This window comes from Ailuropoda melanoleuca, chromosome 19 (assembly GCF_002007445.2).
Source record: "Ailuropoda melanoleuca isolate Jingjing chromosome 19, ASM200744v2, whole genome shotgun sequence".
NCBI lineage: Eukaryota > Metazoa > Chordata > Mammalia > Carnivora > Ursidae > Ailuropoda > Ailuropoda melanoleuca.
Window position 1 is genome coordinate 12,384,734 of NC_048236.1, and position 19,047 is coordinate 12,403,780.

Sequence of the window (19,047 nt, forward strand, 5' to 3'; positions counted from 1 at the left end):
TCTTGGAACTTGCTTTTATTTTCTGACATAGTCCTTTGCTCTGATTCAGTATCTAGAATATGTAAATTTCATCCTCCTAAGTGGACTCATCAGTCAAGACCTAACTGAAATCCCAATAGTTTAGCATTTTCCCCAAGTATTTTATTCAGAGCAAAATATCCATAAAAGTCATTTTTAAGGTCAATTCCATTTTATGATAATTTACATATCATGCCAAAAGCTTAAAATATGCTTATTATTACCCTAAGTTTCATTTTTCCCCCCGCACTCGGCTGCATTTTTAAAGTTTGCTGCATGTGGCTACATTTCGAAGACTATATGATTATACAACTATGAGAAACATTCTTAAAAAATTTATTGAGATGTTGACAAATTTTTAGAATAAATTTTATTAATTGCTGTAATTAGTTTACGTTAAAACCAGATGACAAGGCCTCTATTCCCCCTTTACATTGCTACACAGTATCCCACCTAGAGTGACCTGCTTTGCATGCAGATATTCCTATTTTAAACAGTATCTTTTCATCCCAAGTCAGCAACCAGGGTCATACCAAAGTCGATACCAAATCTTTGGTGATGTTTAGAATTTCTCTTTCACATAAAAAGGTACAGGCACAAGCACTGTTTCTACCACCTTCCCACCTCCTGCTCTTTCCCAAGCCTGGAAACACGCAGGTGGTTGGGTAGGGGTCTGCATTGCTGGCTGCCTGTTGGAATGATCTCCTGCAGGCTCAATCCGCCCCACTCTCCCGAGGGTGGTACAACCTCCTCCCTCACGCCCCCGCCCTAACCCTGAGGCCCCTTCGCCCCCGCCCCACGCATTCCAGAGCCCAGGAAGGACGTGGGTGGGACACAACCCAGCTCCTCCGAGGTCCATCCCCTTCCCAGGTGTGCGCCGTAGTCCTCCCGGATTTCTGCTCGCCCGACCCAGGTGTCGGGACTTGTAATCGCCCCGCAGCCTTGAGGGCTGACGGGGAAGGAAGGCTTTATACTTTGCTGGTAGAGGGCTGGGTAGGGAGAGGGTTGGGTTTCTGAGTTCAGACAGGTTCCGAGGCGCTTTCTGGCTGCGCGGGGTTTGGTGTGACACCACTTCAGACTTGTTGCAACTCGTCCCCACACCTGCCCTCACTCGGCTCTGCACCCAGGCCCCGAGAGGCGCGGTCGGAGCCGGAGTCCGCTTCCCTCCGCCGACCTGACGCGCGGCAGGTAACTCCCCTCCCCTCCCTCGGCCTCGCCGCTTCCTGGGCGGCAAACATTCGGTGGCGGGAGCGGCGGCGCGCGGCTCGGGGGCGCTCCTGGCCGTAAGTGGGGCTTCGGGCTGCCCTCCCCGGGTCTCGGCGGGGGGAGAGTGGCGGGCGCGCAGGCGGGGAGCGGCGGGCTCCCGAGGCTGCACTCACCTTGGGCGGCCCGGCGTGGGGGTGGTGGTGGTGAGGGATGGGGGACACCCCTGGGGAGCCGGCGCGGGGTCGGCTGTTCGCCAGGGTGCAGAGGTCGGTTTCGTCTGTCTGGTCAACTTTCTTTCACTGGCGTGTGGCTGAGCGCGCGTTGGGAAGTTTGAAAAGTTAGGTCTCCGGCGGGGTGGGTTGGGTTCCCCCAGGAACAGGCACCGCCTACCCTGGACGTGGGATTTGTTTTCTCTGTCCCCTAGGAGTCTGTCGCGGGCCCCGGGGAGGGGGCGGTGGGAAGGGTCTGTGGGAGGAAGTAAAGGGGAGACGCGGTCGGGCGGGGCGGGTAGCAGAGGGGGGCATATGGCAAAAAGGTGGGGAGTGTAGGCTGCAGAGGGGCGTGTGTGTTCTTTAGATCTTTAGTGGGCAGTGGAACTGGGAAAGGAAGACAAGTTATTCTTGACAAAAATCTCCTCTCTCGTTTGTATCCAATCGGCTTCTGTCTACAGACTAGTTGAGACCTGTGCTTTCCAAACTCCGGTTTGCCTGGGTCTGGGTCTGGTGTCCTTGGTTCGCTCCCTAGGTCATTCTGCTACAAACCAGATTTTGAGAACCACTGCTCTAAAGGGACAGAGTGCCTAGAGGAGATAGCCTCCGGAAAGGCTGTGGGCCTATTCTTTGTGACAGTTGGGAGAATTATTAGCTCTAGAAGGTGCGTGAGGAGGCAGAGAATGTGCATGTTTTAGTTGTAGCATTCATGAGTATGGAAACAGACAATACTGCTTTGTAGGGAGGAGGCTGTGGGAACAGGGGATAAGGTGGTGCTGAGTATGCATGCAGTGATGAGGTTCTAGGTTCTAGAGTTTCTGACCCAGAAGTGGAGAACTCAGAGAAGGCCAGAACACAATAAAAAGCCATGCTGCGGGTAGGCAGTCAAGGCTGTAGACCGTGAAGGCCCGCAACTCCTTTCCAGATTACCACTTGCTACAATTTGGCCAGTTTACTGGCAGGCACCTCCCCTATTTCCCTTTCTCATTCCCAACCAGTGCAAGCGCCCCAGGGAAATCCATGACTGAGGTTGAATGAGTCCTGACAAGAAATAGGACAAGGGAGCAGTGTTGAAAGGGCCTTTGCAGAGAAAGCCTGGTTTTGTTTGTTTGTTTGTTGGGTTGGTTTTTCAAAATAATGAGAAGGGTGTGAAACAGGATGAAGTGGAAGTTTGTTTGTTTCTGGGGATGATGGCAGTTCCCAAGATGATGGCGGGCCCCCACACCTTGCAGTTTCAAATTCCACCCCCTGGCTTTTGGGTTTAGGGCACACGTGGTTGTGTACGTCTATGAAAGAGTGCGGGCTGCACCCTGCAGAGCCAGCCTGAGGGGCTGGGTGGATCCTGCCTTTAAAGCTGGCACATTCTAGACCACAGATGCTCAGAACTTACTGTGGGAAGCTTTACCGATTGAACAGATGCTGAAAGGGGTTGCATAGTTGGGGACAGACCACACCCCTGGTGCTGACTCAGTGATGTCTTTTGTGATTACTCTCTGGAGATTATTACTTAAACTATAACTGACTAAACTCTTTTGGGATGGGTTAATTAATTTTGTGATTCTATTATATCTCCTCCTGCTACCATATCCCCTTATAGTTCATGGTGGAGGTTCATACATTGAGTATTTTCTTGACAGTGACTTATCCTGCAGCAACTCACCTACGTGTTTTCTGTTTGATTACATTATACAGTAATGAGTTTCCAAGATGTAACATTATAGTTTAAATCTTGAGAACCTTGTGGGTGAAAGTGTGATCCCAGTAAAGCAGGCCTCTTCTATAACATTATCTGGTTGGAGGAGAGCGTTTGAAAAGGCCCCACTTAGCTTAATTTAACTAATTATTTGTAAAATTACAAGTTGTCCTTGTTTAGCTAGTTAGGTAAGTTTGCATATCTGTCCCACTGTAACTTGTAAAATGAGTGTTCCAAGGATGTTTCACAATCCAGCATCTGTTAAACACAATGTTACTGCTAATTTTGAAATGTATTTTTGTTTATTTAATTATTTCTGATCTGGAAGTGGGATGTATTTTAGAGTTCTCTTGGCGAGTTTATCATTTGACATACAGTCTCCAAGCCACCCCAAAAGTAGTGTTCTGATGGTTATAGATTTTAAGATATTGTGGATTAAATTTTATACACATAGCACCTAAGCTCCACCAAAAAATTAAATCCACCAACACTTCTCTGAGAAAATGTACCGGAACCTTCAGATGTAGGTTCCGTCTTACTGAGGCAGGCCGTGGGCATTAGCATTGTTTTGTGGTGTCTATCGAAGCCCCCAAGGGTGGAGTAGGGTTTGGGGGGGTGTCAGTACTGCAGATCCTTGGATCCTTGGAAACTGAGTACTGTGGGCTGCTGACACAGGAACTGGGGAAATGATGGGCTCCCGTAGAAAGGGCTCATGTGGAGGTGAAATGGAGTGGGAGCAAGTTGGCTCCAGGGTTGGGAAGGAGGGTTTATTAAAGAGTGAGAAGGCCAATATGTGTAGGAGGTAGGGGTGGGGGATCAAGAAGGCAAATGATGTTTTCAGCAGCTAGGATGCTGTGAGGAAGATGAGACTGGGTTGGAGAGATGATCCAAGCATAAGGATTATTCACCCATTGGGCACATCTGTGTGGGGAAGTGTTTGAATCATGTGATCATGGCTGATATGAGGAACCTTTTCCTCTGGGGACATCTAATTACTACTCAGTTTGTAATTTTGTTTTATTTTCATACTATCCTTAGGAGTGAGGCCAGATGTCCCCTAGAGGCACATGACTTTTATCTTTTGTGCTATGTATCAAGTAGTTTGTAGACTGCACCCATCTCTGGGGAAGGTAAGTTAGTGATGGTCAGCCTCTTGAGAACTGGCATAGGGTCAGGTGTAATCTCCATGATGCTGGCGGTGGCCGATTTTGAAGAGTTTATGCAGAACTGATGCAGTTTATGCAGTACTGATATCTAAAAGTTACAACTTTTTGCTCTTATACTCTATCCCTCCCTTAAGCATGCGTGTATTGACTATTTTGTGTGGAGCATTTTGTTTCACTCTGGGTAGGAAGGTAGCAAGATACTGTTCCTGGATCTCAGGAAGCTTACAGTTAGGGACCTGATAACAACATTTGTAAGTGCAATCAAAAATTAATGAATCTGGTCCACTTACTTAATATTTCCTTCATATTCTCTGGAAGTCCCAGCAGGTGTTGTAGATGCCCATTAAGTATTTGTGAAGTTGAGCATTAGCACACCTGACGTAGTCGTGATTTTGGACAAAGTACCTAAATTCTGTTGGCCTCTCTGGTTTTTCAATGGCGTGTCCCATCCTGCTCTGAAATCCTGTGTGATCACTTCTTACTGAGGGTGCTGTAAAATGATGCTAACTGCCATCTCCCCATAGTATCACTGAGCAGTTCGTTATGTTCACTTGTTTTGTCAAATTTTCATTTCAGAGAGTTTTAGTTCTCTGTTGTCAGGCTGCCTCTCTGATGGTATAAGCGTTACTCATTTGGGGAAGAAAAAGTAGTTTTCAACGCACTACGGAGCTGCATCTTCCACCTCAGTGGCTGCAGCAGAGTCAACCAGCGGAATTTTGGTCCAGGCTGTCGTTGATTTCCATGCACAAGCAGTGATGGCTTTCACTCCTAACAGTGCATTGCTCCAACTACTTAGTCTCCTCTGACTCATTCAGCAGCTGTTTCCTGATGTATTAAAATAATTGGCTTTTTTTCAAATAAATGTGACTTCTGAATTATTTGTTAGTGAAAGACAAAAATCAAACCAAGTTGTTCTTGGAGTCAGGAGCTAGTGACCGCGTCCCCCAGTGATTCCTTCCTTGCTTCAGGTTCTGGTCTTCCTTTCCTTCATCTCTTAGTGTCCCGCTAGTCCTTTGTGCGATCTTATGGTTTCTGGCCTCTTTGTTTCTTCTCTATGCTTCTCTTCCTTTTCTTTCTTTTCCTTTGTGTTTATTTCCCTTCTTTGCTCATTCCTTTTCCTCCTTAGGCTCATCTTCATTTTCTGTCCCACCTCTCATCTTTTCTTTTTCCTTCTCGTCTGTTCCCTACATCTATTTATTTGGCTGTATCTCCATCTGTTCACCTGTTTGTCTTTGTTTCTGTCTGTCATCTCTCAATATCAGTACAGTTTTCTATTTTGGTACATTGTAGCTTTCTAAAAATTTGTAAAATTCAAATAATATGAAAATCAAGTAACATATATTACAGAGGCAATTTTGTTCTGTAAGAGTTAAAATATATTTCTCAGAGTCCATAGTCTCTCACGCTTCATTCCCCCTTCTGAGAAACAAACTGAGGGCTTCAGAGGGGAGGAGGGTGGGGGAATGGGATAGGCTGGTGATGGATAGTAAGGAGGGCATGTATTGCATGGTGCACTGGGTGTTATACACAACTAATGAATCATCGAACTTTACGTCAGAAACCAGGGATGTACTGTATGGTGACTAACATAATAAAAAAATATTATTATAAAAAAAAAGTTAAAATATAAATAAAATTGTCAGTTATACTTTAAATATTAAATATACTATTTAACAATATATTTCTGGCATTTTATACATTCTAAAAAATGTTCTTTAGGGCACCTGGGTGGCACAGTCAGTTAAGTATCTGCCTTCAGCTCAGGTCATAGTCCCGGGGTCCTGGGATCAAGCCGGTGTTGGGCTCCCTGCTCAGTGGGGATCTTGCTTCTCCTTCTCCCTCTCCCTCTGCTGCTCCCCTGCTTGTGCTCTCTCTCTCTCTGACAAATAAAATATTTAAAAAAAAAAATGGTCTTTACCTTCACAGTAGAACATGTGTACAGTGATCGTCTGATTAAAATTCAAGATTTGCCTACTTTGGCATGTTCAGTAATTTCCATCTTTGCCTCTATTATACTTAGCTTATTAGATAAGCATTTTACTAACATCAAGACTTTCATTTTTCCATTTTCCTAAAACTTAGAAGTTGAAGTTTCAATAAAATACTCAAGGGTGCAAATAAGATAGTAAAAAAGAAGGATAATAGTGTTAGTGAAGCTGGATATTGACATGCCCGCAGCCTCTGTGCAGTAAGTTTGAAATACTTGTTAATTGATGGATTGAAAACTGGATTTGTCACAGGAAAGGTACCTTTTAGTGTCAGTGTCTAATGTAGAAAAGTTCAAATTCAAAAAAATTAAGTCAGGGACTAATACATATAATTGAAACTTTCTTTAAAAAAAAATCTCAGCAGGAAATTGACACTAAAGAAAATTAAAAATCTCTCTGAGGACATTGGACCCACAATACGGTTCTACAAAACGTTGAGACAGGAGCCCATGAACATCTTAATTATGTGTGTGCATGTGTCACACATAAAATAAACGACTTGATAAAATATGAGTTACTTGAGTTAAAGTAATTATTACGTTTGATTTTTTTTCACGTCCTAGCACAGTGGTATCCTTATTTGAGGTATCGTCTCCCCCTCCGTCACAGTTTAACTGACCTGGATGGACCTTACAGACAAATGGGAGTGAAACGGAAGAGCTGCCATGTACGGTTTCTGGTTCAGGTCTGGTTTAGGGAACGGTGAGTAGAGCTTTAGAAGCGTCAGTCTTCACTCGGTCATTATAGTTGCCCGGGGTAGAACCACTGTCACAGGAGTTTAGCAAAGGAGCATTGCTCACACGTAATTCACAAGACCTAGAAATCCATCTTTACAAATCCAGCAACATTTTACACATTTAAAAAAAATGTATTTATATCTTTTTGGTTCTATAAGCAAGTGAGAGGAGCCAATGAAGAAAACAATACAAGGTCACAAGGTCTAAACTAGGATGGGCTGGTTTTCCAAACAGATTTTTTGGGGAATTTCTGAGGCAAAGTAAAAAAGAAGCTCTTCATTTCATCCGTGATATAGCTCTCTAAACATGCTTAATTAAAAGTGAATCCTGAGGGAAAAGACTAATAAAGGATCACTAGACATTGGGATTGCTTTGTACATGTTCGTTTACTTATATAGATCTTTATACAAATTAAACTACATTATACAAATTAAACTAAAATCTTTGCAGGATAGATATATTATTAATACTTAATATTTTTTGACATGTTAACTAAATAAACGTGTCCACTTGCATAGTTTCTACAATATTACTTGTTTTAAACTTCTTTTAATTTTTTTAAAAAAGATTTTTGTTTATTTATTTTAGAGAACACACACAGAGCTGGGGGGTGGGGGGTGGAGGGTGGAGGAGAAGAGGGAAAGGGTCGGGCAGACAGGGAGCATTACGCAGGCCTCAGTCTCAAGACCCTGAGATCATGACATGAGCCGAAATCAGGAGTCGGATGCTTAACTGACTGAGCCACCAGGTGTCCCACTCCTCTACTTTTTTAATAGTCCAAGATTTTTTTTGTTGCCACTAAATACTTATAACACTGTCTTTTGATTGTCATTCCCAACATGCGTAAGGAAAATACATTTTCTTAAGACACTTTATTTGCAAACTTGCACTTTTTCATAGATGAAGCACACTGTTTTTGTTACAGGTATTTGGAAAGCCACTTTAATAGCTCATATTGGGGCACATGTTTATGATGTTTTCCTACAGCACCTGTTCTTCTGTAAATGTCAGCGTGTACCAAGATTGGCTTTCTGTTGTCTTAAGTAGACTCAAAAGCTGGGACAAGAGGGCACCTGAGACACATTCAACATTTTGCTCAGTGGGGCCCTTGTTGCCTGTGGTGCTCTCATCTAAATATATCAAGTCCTTGTTTTATATTATACAGAAGTTCAGAAGCTGAGGTTGAAAGATCCTGCACCCACTTTCTTTGATGAGCAGGGGATTGTGTATGTCTTGGGGAGGGTTGATAAGGCAAACAAGTGAGGGAATACATAGACCCCTAGTTATTTCCCCTTTGTGATTACAAGTGAGGGAGGAATGAAACATAGATCCCAACATACTTAAAATGTAAGACAATAGGCCTTATCTAAGACCAGCTGTGATACTCAAAGTAAGGAATACCCAATATGACAGTGGCATAGATAAGTTAGAAAAAACAGCTTGGTGGCCTTTGATCAACTTCCATTTTAGTGAGGGGGATACAGGCAATGGCAAGGAAACAAATACCTGGATTATTTTTACGTAATAATAAATGCCAGAAGTTGAGTAAAACCAGATAATAGAATTAAGCATAGCATAGAGGGTAGGTCCTTTTAAAAATAGGAGGTGCCACATGAGTAAGATAGGAACGAAAAGAAAGATAATTCTAGGCTCTTGGAATGACTTGTACAGAGATCCTAAAACGGGAATTAACCTGGCATGTTCAGTGTAAAGAAAGTAAACCAGGGACGGTGTCCAGAAACCAGATGAATAGATGAGTGTGGAGCCTAGGGGAGCAGTCATGTCTGGAGATGTTCGAATCATCCGTGGATATAGAGTATTTCCTGCTGTAAGACTGGATGACATTATCCTGGGGAGAATACTGACAGAGAAGAGTGAATGAGGGTCCATGAGTCAAGTTTCCAAGTCCAAGCCCAGACAACAGGAAAATAAGTAGCTTTGATGGCATTTGATGGAAATTCTTAGCCTTCTGTCCTGCAACCTAGTATCCCAGCAATGATTTTCAGATACCATTGGCAGCAATAGTAGTCACTGTTAAACATCATTTCCCCTAGGACTGTAGCACTCTCAAGGGGGAAAAAAAAGGCTGATCCTGTTGTGAGTTTTGCCTACCTTTAGGGTAGAGATCTACATACTTCTTGAAACCAGAATCTGGGTTTGCATCTGAAGAATGTGTTGGATAAACTTAAGCCTCACACTGCTCTGTTTTACCCTGTTGGAAAATACGGACTTTTAAACTTCTCAGCACTGCTCTGGAATATATAGTTTACTCTAATTTCACCTTCACGATATGCTAAACATCTATAGTCATAATCCATTTAAACACCCAGTGAATTCTTTCTTCCTGCTGAAGTAAGTTCATATAATAACAGAACTGATAATCAAAAACAGAGAAGTAAGTCCTACTTTACAGCTAATTTGTATCACTATGCTGAAAAACAAGATTTAGAACTTTGTTTCATGAAGATTAATTTAAATACACAGAAATGATTTTCAGACTGACTATAACATAATTAAACATTTCAAAGTACAGTTCTGAGGGAGAATTCCCAAAGGACAGTTGATAACATTTCTATCCTTCTTACAAAGTATTTGCTTGAAATTAGTATTTATGTTTATTTTTAATAGAGATTACTTTTATAGTGCTCAGTCATTTTTCTAATTAGTCTCTTAAAAACCCTTTTCAGTGGGTAATATTTTGTATTATTAAAAAACTAACCTCCATTTAATAGAAACAAATATGTGCTTCAGTCTTAAAAAGTTCTGCATGGATATTATCATTTAAAAAAATTATACTTCGGGATTTTTTTGGCCTCTCATATTTAATCAACTCTCATTCTGTTATGCTGAGTTATTAAAGCAGTGTATTATTAGCTCGTTATGTAACAATTATGTACTGAGCATTAATAATTGTGCTAAACAGATAATCTCCACCATCACAGAGCTTATAGTGAAGAAGGTAGAAGATAATGCATTTAAATAGTGCATGGAAAATGATAATATGTGCAGAAATTGCTATGGGAGCTCCTTGCAGTGACTCTGTTCTGAGCCCGGGGAGCTAGGGACAGCTCTGCACATCAGTGATCTACTCACTCAGACCTCATTAAGTGTATGCAGTTATTTTTATTTTATTTTTTCCTTGTTGGTCCCTGAATCCATATAGCTTCAGTTTCTCATATCCTGCACTTGTTCATGTGTTGCTCTGTAAGAATTATTGAACTGTTTTATATGCAGCATTTTGAATTACCTCTAACAGGCAACTTCGTACGTGAATGGACAAAGAGGAGGGTATTCTCAAGTCAAAAATAACTATTGGAGTAATTCTCTTAAAAATTCCTTTTTTCCTGAAGGAAAACAATAATACATCTATGTATGTATGTACATACATCTCTGTGTGTATATATACATGTGTGTATGTATATACATGCATGTATGTATATACATATATGTATGTATACGTGTGTGTATGTATGTATGTAAACATTTGGTAAATACAGAAAAGGGTAAAGGAGTTTTAAAAAATCACCCATAAAACCACCTCTCCAAGGCAGCCACTGTCATTTTTATGTGTGTGTTTTTATTTTTGTTTTTGGATGAATTTTCTTTAATTATAATTCTGCTCTTACATAGTTTGATAGCCTGCTTGTTATCCATAGAGCATCATAATGTAAGCATTTTTGCATTCTATCAAAACTACTAGAGGTGGCTTTTGACTTTCTTGGCTTTTTGTTTGTTTTGCGTTTGAAAATGAGTAGGTAGAATATTCTTTATTTAACTTCAAAAAAATGAAGCTGAGGGGTGCCTGGGTGGCTCAGTTGATTAACTGTCTGACTCTTGATTTCAGCTCAGGTCATGATCTCAGGGTGTGAGATCGATGGAGCCTGCTTAAGATTCTCTCTCCCTCTGCACCCCCACCTCCCCTGTGCCTGCTCACATACATGCACTCTCTCTCTCTCTCAAAAAAAAATAGAAGCGGAATTGCGAAGGCTGACTTAGGAGAAAGTGACAAGGACACTAGGCAGTTCCTTGTCACATTAGAAACACTTTTTTTTTAACCATCTCCCTCCCTCCAAACAACATTAGGAAGTTTAGGGTATCACACATCTTTTCAGTGGGCAAAATGAATATCATCTTAGAATTTTGGCAAGGGCGTCCTGGAGCCCAACTTGTTACATATTATAGGATTCTTTCAAATATATGTCCTCTGCTTGATTACATACAGAAAGAGGATACTCATTAAGAAAGTGAGAGAAAAATAGAGCCTTATTATTATTATTATTATTATTATTATTATTATTATTATTTTAAAGATTTTATTTGACGAAGAGAGATAGCCAGCGAGAGAGGAAACACAAGCAAGGGGGGGGGGGTTGGGAGAGGAAGAAGCAGGCTCCCAGTAGAGGAGCCGGATGTGGGGCTCTATCCCAGGACTCCGGGATCACACCCTGACCCGAGGGCAGACGCTTAACAACTGAGCCACCCAGGCTCCCCCAGAGCCTTATTATTAAGTAAAATTCTCTCCTATATTACTGTAACCAGGGTGTGGGGGTGCATGAGTGCCTGGCTCTCAGGTCCCAAACAGACCAGATTCGGCCACTCGCTGCTGACAAAATCCAAAGACAGAGAAGTGGTGGGGAAAGGAGAAAGTTTATTTCAGTGAGGCCACCACCAGGGAGACAGTAGACTAGCACCTCAAAGACTGAGAAAGTGCTGAGAATACTTCCAGGTTTATGTTAGGAAAATGTGGGACAAAGGTCAGTGGGTACCTGCAGGGAGGCAGGAAAGGTCAGGCCCATAATTGTCTTGGGGTCAATCACAAGGGGTCTTGCTGGCTCCAGGCAGTCCTCATTGCTTGAGGGGGTAGTTTCAGTTCCCATCACAGGAAGCTTTGCCTGAAGTGTCTTTTGCCTTAGTTAAAAGATAAGCTGGAAAGAAGAATTTAATGATTGGAAAGTACACACTGAGGTCAGAATGGATGTATTTGAAGTCATCTTTCATTACTACCTAGCAATTTATTTTAGCAGTCTTTATGGCTGATACAGAGTTGAGGGCCTTTTATCTCATTTAGTCCCTTTGCAGTCAGTACTGTTCTTTTACCCATTTTCCTAGTGAGAGACATGCAGTTTAGAGCCCTGAAATTTTGTGACCGAAATCTTAAGACCAGTATGTGGCAGAGGAGAAGACAGAACTCAGGGCCTCTCACTCCCTCTGTGTCACTGAGCTAACCAGTGATTTGTCACTCAACCCTGCTTTCCCCCTTCATACATTTAAAGACTACTCTCCTGTGTCTCTTTTAGTGTTCTCTTTGGATTAAACCCTCTAATTTTTCAGCTATTCTTCGTGACATAATCTGCCTCAAACGCTGCTCAATCCTGTACTTGTGTGGTTAATTTTTAATGTAAATTAAAACTTTTACACTTATTGTGTTGGACTTGATCTATGATCATTTTGAATATTAATTCTGGCTCCTAGTGTATATGCTGTTGTTTACTTCTGCCAACTATATCAGTGTGTTTCTACTGATTCATCCGAATGATCGTTATGTGTATTGATCAGGATCAGGACAAGATGGAACACTTCCCAGCACAAGATTCATCCCCATTAAGATGATCTTATCTCATTCATTGGAGCTTCTGGAATGCTAGTATCATGATAGAATGCAATTCTGGAGTTGTTTAGGTGTTGGTAAAACAGTAATTTGCTTTAATTCCACTTGTATTTTAAGCCATGCATAGAGTATTCCTCTGAAGGTTGACTATCTAGTATATGCTGAGAAGAGGGTTTATTGTTTTTTCTGTGAATTTCTCTATAGGAATTACTCCATGGTTCCAAATGACAGTGAATGAGTACGTTTTAATGTTGTTAACATATATTGGGGGCCTGTATGTTCTTATGTCTAGACTATAGTTTAAATTGGGGATGGAAAATATATTGAATAACAGGTAATACAAACAAACCATGGAATTAAGTACTTTGATAGGAAATCAATAATATCATACCACAGCCAATTAAAAGAAATTAAAGAAATTAATAAATGTTTAGATACTGAGCAAATGGAATTTTTATTTGGGATTTATAAAATGAATTGGAGGTATTTAGTTTCCTTTTCATGAGTTTGATAAGGCGGGTGATTCTATTTGTGATATATGGAGATATTTACATTCAGAACCCTGTGACTGGGTGTGCTGTGTGTTCATGTATTCTTTGGCCTGCTGAAAATCAGACCCTGTGGAAGACTGTAATCTGTACTCTTGGGCCATTTTGTTGTAAGTATTATTATAAAGCCAGCTGAGAATTTTTTAATAAGTTTGGGTGCCAAAATTTGATATCAAATTGCACTTGGCAGCTTGACTATTATAGTAAAATTTTTTTTAATTTAATAGTATCTTCTTTAATGTTTTAATTGTCATCTTAAATTTCTGGTAATCAAATTCAAAGTCAAACACAATCTTGGTAGCTTAAAATTCAAGGAAAAAAGAGAGATATAATTTGCAACTGTTGTGGGTCACGGATTAAATATGACTTCATCTCAACTTGATTACCTCTGCAAAGAAGACCCTGTTTCCAAACAAGATCACAGTGGTACTGAGGGCTTGTACTTGAACAGACCTTGTGAGGAGACATTATTTAACCCGTAACAGCATTTAGTAGTTGAATAGAAACCATATAAGACAGAGGTTGGAAAAGGTACCTCAGAGATACCAGCAGCTGTGATCCTTTTTGTGTTTCTTTCAGAATCATGACGTTGGGTCATCTTCTTGCACATTAGTAATCATAACCTCAGACTATTTGTGGTTCAAGAAAGTTGTAATTTCTCTTTGGAGCATTTTTCCATTGACCTGTTCTTTCAGAAGTCCTTTCAATGAATCTCTTCATATCAGAAACCATAAACAAGTATGTCATTTTCATATTTAGTTTTATGATGAAACTGCCAAAATGTTTTCCAGAGTAGCTCATGAATTGAAATCTAATGTTTAATACCTTTGGAATTTATACTTTCCACAAATGACACCAAATATTCAATATCAAATAAATTTGTAATGCTTTTGAGGCATGGATTTGAATCCCATATTTTATAAGCCTATTTTTTGGAATGAGTCACTTAACTAGCAGACGGGCCTAGTGGTCGGTTTAGCTTTTACATCATAGTGAAACTTTATTTTTCTCTACTCATTAACTCTATTATATATGTTTATATACTTTCTAGGAGTTTTTAATGGCTATTAATAAAATAATGCACCTTTACATGTTTAAAGGCATACCCAATTAATTTTGTCCTCAAATTAAGTCCTTAAAAGGTTCAGTGATTGAACTCCTGAGAGTGCTATATTAAATCTGTAACTAAATACAGGTGCTGTTTTATTGCAGTACCCATTTGTGCAAGTGCCATTACCTTACTGTTCTCCCTTAAAATTTGTTTGTAAATGGTTCCTTCACCATTATCCGTTGTAAACAGTTCTTGTGATAGATGCATATCTCTAGACAGGGCTTAGAGGGAATAGCTTCTCTAGCAGGACAACATCAAGCATGTTTATTTTTTATCTTAACTCAAATATCTCAACTCCCATGCTCATAGCTATTGCATTTTTTTCTGTGATGTGTTTTTCTGCATTGTATCTGGCATTGCTATTTGATCAGTTTTTTCCGCTCATAATTGACTTTTCGTCTTCGTCTTCATGCTTTTATTTTACTTTCATGGTCCTTGTGATCTCTCTGATTTTGCAGTTTACCCATAGCTCAAGAGTGAATTTCTTTATAGTTGCAGAGTATATATTTACCTAGATAAAGCTTGGGGATCAATACAGCTTTTAAAAGCACTTCATGCATTTTAGCTTCTAAGTAGATAATAGGTGTTTAACTTCTCATGATATAGGAACTCAAAAGTTGAATTTTAAAAATTAGGAAATAAGTGCTGGGGCGCCTGGGTGGCACAGCGGTTAAGCGTCTGCCTTCGGCTCAGGGCGTGATCCCGGCGTTATGGGATCGAGCCCCACATCAGGCTCCTCTGCTATGAGCCTGCTTCTTCCTCTCCCACTCCCCCTGCTTGTGTTCCGTCTCTCGCTGGCTGTCTCTATCTCTGTCGAATAAATAAATAAAATCTTTAAAAAAAAAAAAATTAGGAAATAAGTGCTAAGAAAGTTTAAGATTTTTGTAAACAACCAGTAGTTAACTACTGTCTTAAGCAATTACAAATAACAGATGCGATTTTCGTGGGATCACTGTATGCCATCCCTTCATGAAGTGGAATTCTCAAATTGACACCACGCCTCACTAAACCTTAGGGAACTATACTGTAGTCCAATGGATTGATTCTATCATGTAAATAAAAACCTTATTTCTTTGCTAAAAATTAGTCCAGTATTAGATGTAAAAAAGAACTTTAATGAACAACCGAAAAGGTCAAGGTCATTAATTAGTAGTATAATACGGTGCATATTAAGTGAGCAATGTGATGAAGATTTCTCAACCTGGCACCATTGACCTTTCAGGCCAGATTATTTCTGAATGTACATGGCTGTCCTGTGTATCGAGGTAGGTTTAACAGCATCCCTGGTTTCTACACGGTACGTGCCAGTAGCATAAACATGGTTTTGGTTTTGTTTTTTTCCCCCTGGTATCAGATTTAATCTTTAGGCTCTCTATACTTTGAGAGTTTGTTAGTAAAAATGTTGAGCCTAGGGATGGGGACAGGATCATCTCCATTAAAAGAGCCAAGAGGATCCTTTTATCTTCCTTGTTCATTAGCTCTGCCTTTGTGTGTGTGCTGACTCTTCTGATCTCCCCACCCTTTCAGCAAAACTCATGGCCCTGTTTTCCATTTCTTCACAACTTCTCTGTATTAGTGACTTGTTACAGCTTTTGAGCTGAGGAGTTAATACAGAGTAATGGCTTTGTGGGTTACCCTCCCAAATCAGGTGTGAGTTTTGATAGTCCTGAGTCTGAAAAAGCTGTTAAGTGGAAAATTTTAAATTAGGACAGGGCCCTTGACAAAGATGTTTTTGGTCAAGTTAGTCGTTAGTGCTAGTAGCAGTTAATGGAGCTGAATTTTGTCTTAATCTACACAATGGAGAGCATGACTTCAAAAGGTTGGAAAGTCCCTTATTTGATCGAGATAAAGTCTAGAGTGGTATCTTACACAGTGAAGGATTGAATGAATGACAGCTTGTGGGCATTGTGAGGGTTGGGGTATGAGCTTGGTTAGGCAGATTTGATTCTAAGAAATCCCTGAATTATCTTTGATATCTTAAATTTCTTCATCACCTAAATGCTGTCAAACCATCAAATCTCAGGAGCTCTTACTTTGAACCAGCTCTTGAATATTCTTGTCACTTCTTGACTGGGTGTTGGAACACTGAAAAACTTGGCTGCTTGTCTTTCCTCCGTTCCCCTGATACTGTCAGACTAATTGTTTTAAAGACTGGTTTTGTTGAATCACAAAAATCTCCTGTGTCCCCCCACACCTGGCTCCATCGTGTATTCAAATTTGTCTCCTATTCCTACTGAAAGGAACCTGCTTTCTAGCGGACGAAGTTGGTTTTCGTTTTTGTTTTTAACTAATTCAAGAATATATCAAGCTCATGCCTGTTGTGTGGTTTTGCTATGTTTTTCACTCTTGTGTGGGGTTAAAATATTCCTTCTTGCCACCTGATCATATTCTTTTTTTTTCTTATTTTTTTTTCTTTTTGAAGATTATTTATTTGAGAGAGAGCACAAGCAGGGAGAGGAGCAGAGGGAGAGGGAGAAGCAGGCTCCCTGCTGAGCAGGGAGCCCATCTCGTTGTGGGGCTTGATCCCAGGACTCCGGGATCATGACCTGAGCCGCCCAGGCGCCCCCGCCTGATCATATTCTTAACACCCTAGGTTCCACTGAAGCCTAAGTCCTGCACAGGGATATACATAAATCATTTATTCTGTATTGATCTCTACTTGCTTTAACCTGAAAGCATTGACTATAGGCAGTACTCATTTGGGCCCTTAGCAGTAAGTATATGGCTTTGTTCAAAGTGGTAACAGACAGTTTTGTGTGTATGTTTTGCCTCTTCAGCTAATTAATACATTTCTGGAAGGCAAGTATTTCATGCTTTTTATATCCCATTAGTATGTGAGTGTATGCATAGCAAGTACCTAGTAAAAACTTATATTAATGGATGGCCAGGTACTGATTATATTCAATTTTAAAATACTGTAAAACACAGATCAAGAAAGCATCTAGAAACTGATGTGACCATGTGTAGTCCCACATTAAAATTATGAAGGGTGACCTTTTTGGGTGTCAGAGAAAGGAAGGTGTTTTTCCTTAAGTGAGAAACTGAAAGTAGAGGTACCTTGGAAAAGGAAAACCAACTAGTGGCTTGTAAAAGGAATTTGTTTAGCTTATTTGTAACAGGAATGTGAATTATGGTGCAATTAATGCCACTTTGAATGTGAAGTGTGTGTCATACTGAGTTACTGGTAGTGGAAATGAGTAAATGCAAAAATGTTGATTGATGTGGATCGTAAGAAAAATTCATTACAGAATTGTAACTGATCTTGATTTCCTTCCTTTCGAATACCCAGATACCTCTCATCACTGCACAAATGGACATTTGAACGTGCTGTTGTCAGATGCTTGCAGTCATGGAAACCTCATCAATGCTGTCCTCATTGAACGATGAGTGTAAATCAGACAATTACATTGAGCCTCACTACAAGGAATGGTATCGAGTAGCCATTGACGCACTCATTGAACATGGGTTAGAAGCATACCAAGAATTTCTTGCCAAGGAACGAGTATCAGACTTTCTAGCTGAGGAAGAAATTAGTTATATTCTGAAAAACGTTCGGAAAGTTGCTCAAAGTACAGCACACAGTACTGATAACTCCTACGATGATACCTCATCTTCAGGGACTTACTGGCCCATTGAGTCTGATGTGGAAGCTCCAAATCTTGACTTAGGCTGGCCGTATGTGATGCCGGGACTCTTAGGAGGTACCCATATAGACCTCCTCTTTCATCCACCGAGAGCACAATTACTTACAATTAAGGAAACTATTCGGAAGATGATCAAAGAAGCCAGAAAGGTAATATTTTCCATTTCTAAATGAAATTTTTCTTTTAAATGAAATTTTTTTTCCATCGGAGTGGAGTTGACACACGATGTTACATTAGTTTCATGTGTATAACATAGGGATTCAACAAGTCTGTACCTTATCTGGTGCTTTCCACAAGCGTGGTCACCATCTGTCACCATACAGCACTATTATAATACCATTGGCTATATTCCCTATGTTGTACCTTTCATCCCTGTGACTTATTCATTCCACTCTAAATGAAAAATACGAAATATGTGGAAAATGCACCAGACTAGTAAAACAGATATATATGTTAAAAGAATCTCTGTATGTGTGGACCATGCCTATTATTCTCAGAATATACACATATGAATACATAAGAGGGTTGTACTTCCCGTGTCTTGTGTATATTTAACAGAGTGGTTAGGTCCCTCTACAGGAGATTTCCTTCTTTTAACGTACCTTCTTCTGCCTGTGAAGGCTAGGGTATATGAACTGGCAACAAGATGATGTGATGCATTCATTGAGTTCAAAGCACTTACATTTTCCTCAATCTCTGAAAGGGAATGTGTTACTGGTAAATCTGGTGAAATTTTTTTTTGTACTCAAAAGGACTGAGCCCTAATTCTTGCTCTGGACATGGTTTATGCTATTAAATAAACCATAGATTTACTTACTTCCTCAGTTGTGTGGAAGTGGTATAAAATCAGGAATGACAATATAAAATTCTGAGGTAAGGTCCTGAGGTACTTAGCATTTTAGGGCCTCTGTGCTCTTTATTAAATATTTATATTGGCTTATAAATCTCAGAAATTCTATTTTAGGGCTCAAATAAAACTGTAGAAATTTTCTTTTAATCAAATGAAAGTTATTAACTATTTTCGAGGTACTCAGTATCATGGTAGACAGTTTTGAGATTACAACAAAATTAAGCTGTTTATTGCACTCAACCTAGAGTTTTAAAATGAATGGATAAGGA

At 40.3% G+C, this 19,047-nt stretch overlaps 1 protein-coding gene across 6 annotated transcripts in view; it reads left to right on the forward strand.

The window, feature by feature from the left end:
• The first annotated feature begins 952 nt into the window (after window positions 1-952).
• The window catches only part of FAM83B (family with sequence similarity 83 member B), an 81,076-nt gene continuing 62,981 nt past the window's right edge, over window positions 953-19,047 (forward strand). Inside the window, exons 1-3 of one of the 6 annotated variants that reach the window (XM_034648128.1) lie at window positions 953-1,206; window positions 13,753-13,911; window positions 17,574-18,077. In XM_034648128.1, the coding sequence (XP_034504019.1) occupies window positions 17,622-18,077 (456 nt within the window). In that variant the 5' untranslated portion in view covers window positions 953-1,206; window positions 13,753-13,911; window positions 17,574-17,621. Of the gene's footprint in view, window positions 1,207-1,247; window positions 1,302-6,848; window positions 6,983-13,752; window positions 13,912-15,530; window positions 15,550-17,573; window positions 18,078-19,047 lie in introns of those variants that run through there. The other 5 variants (XM_034648129.1, XM_002923074.4, XM_034648127.1 and 2 more) reach the window with 5 other exon arrangements.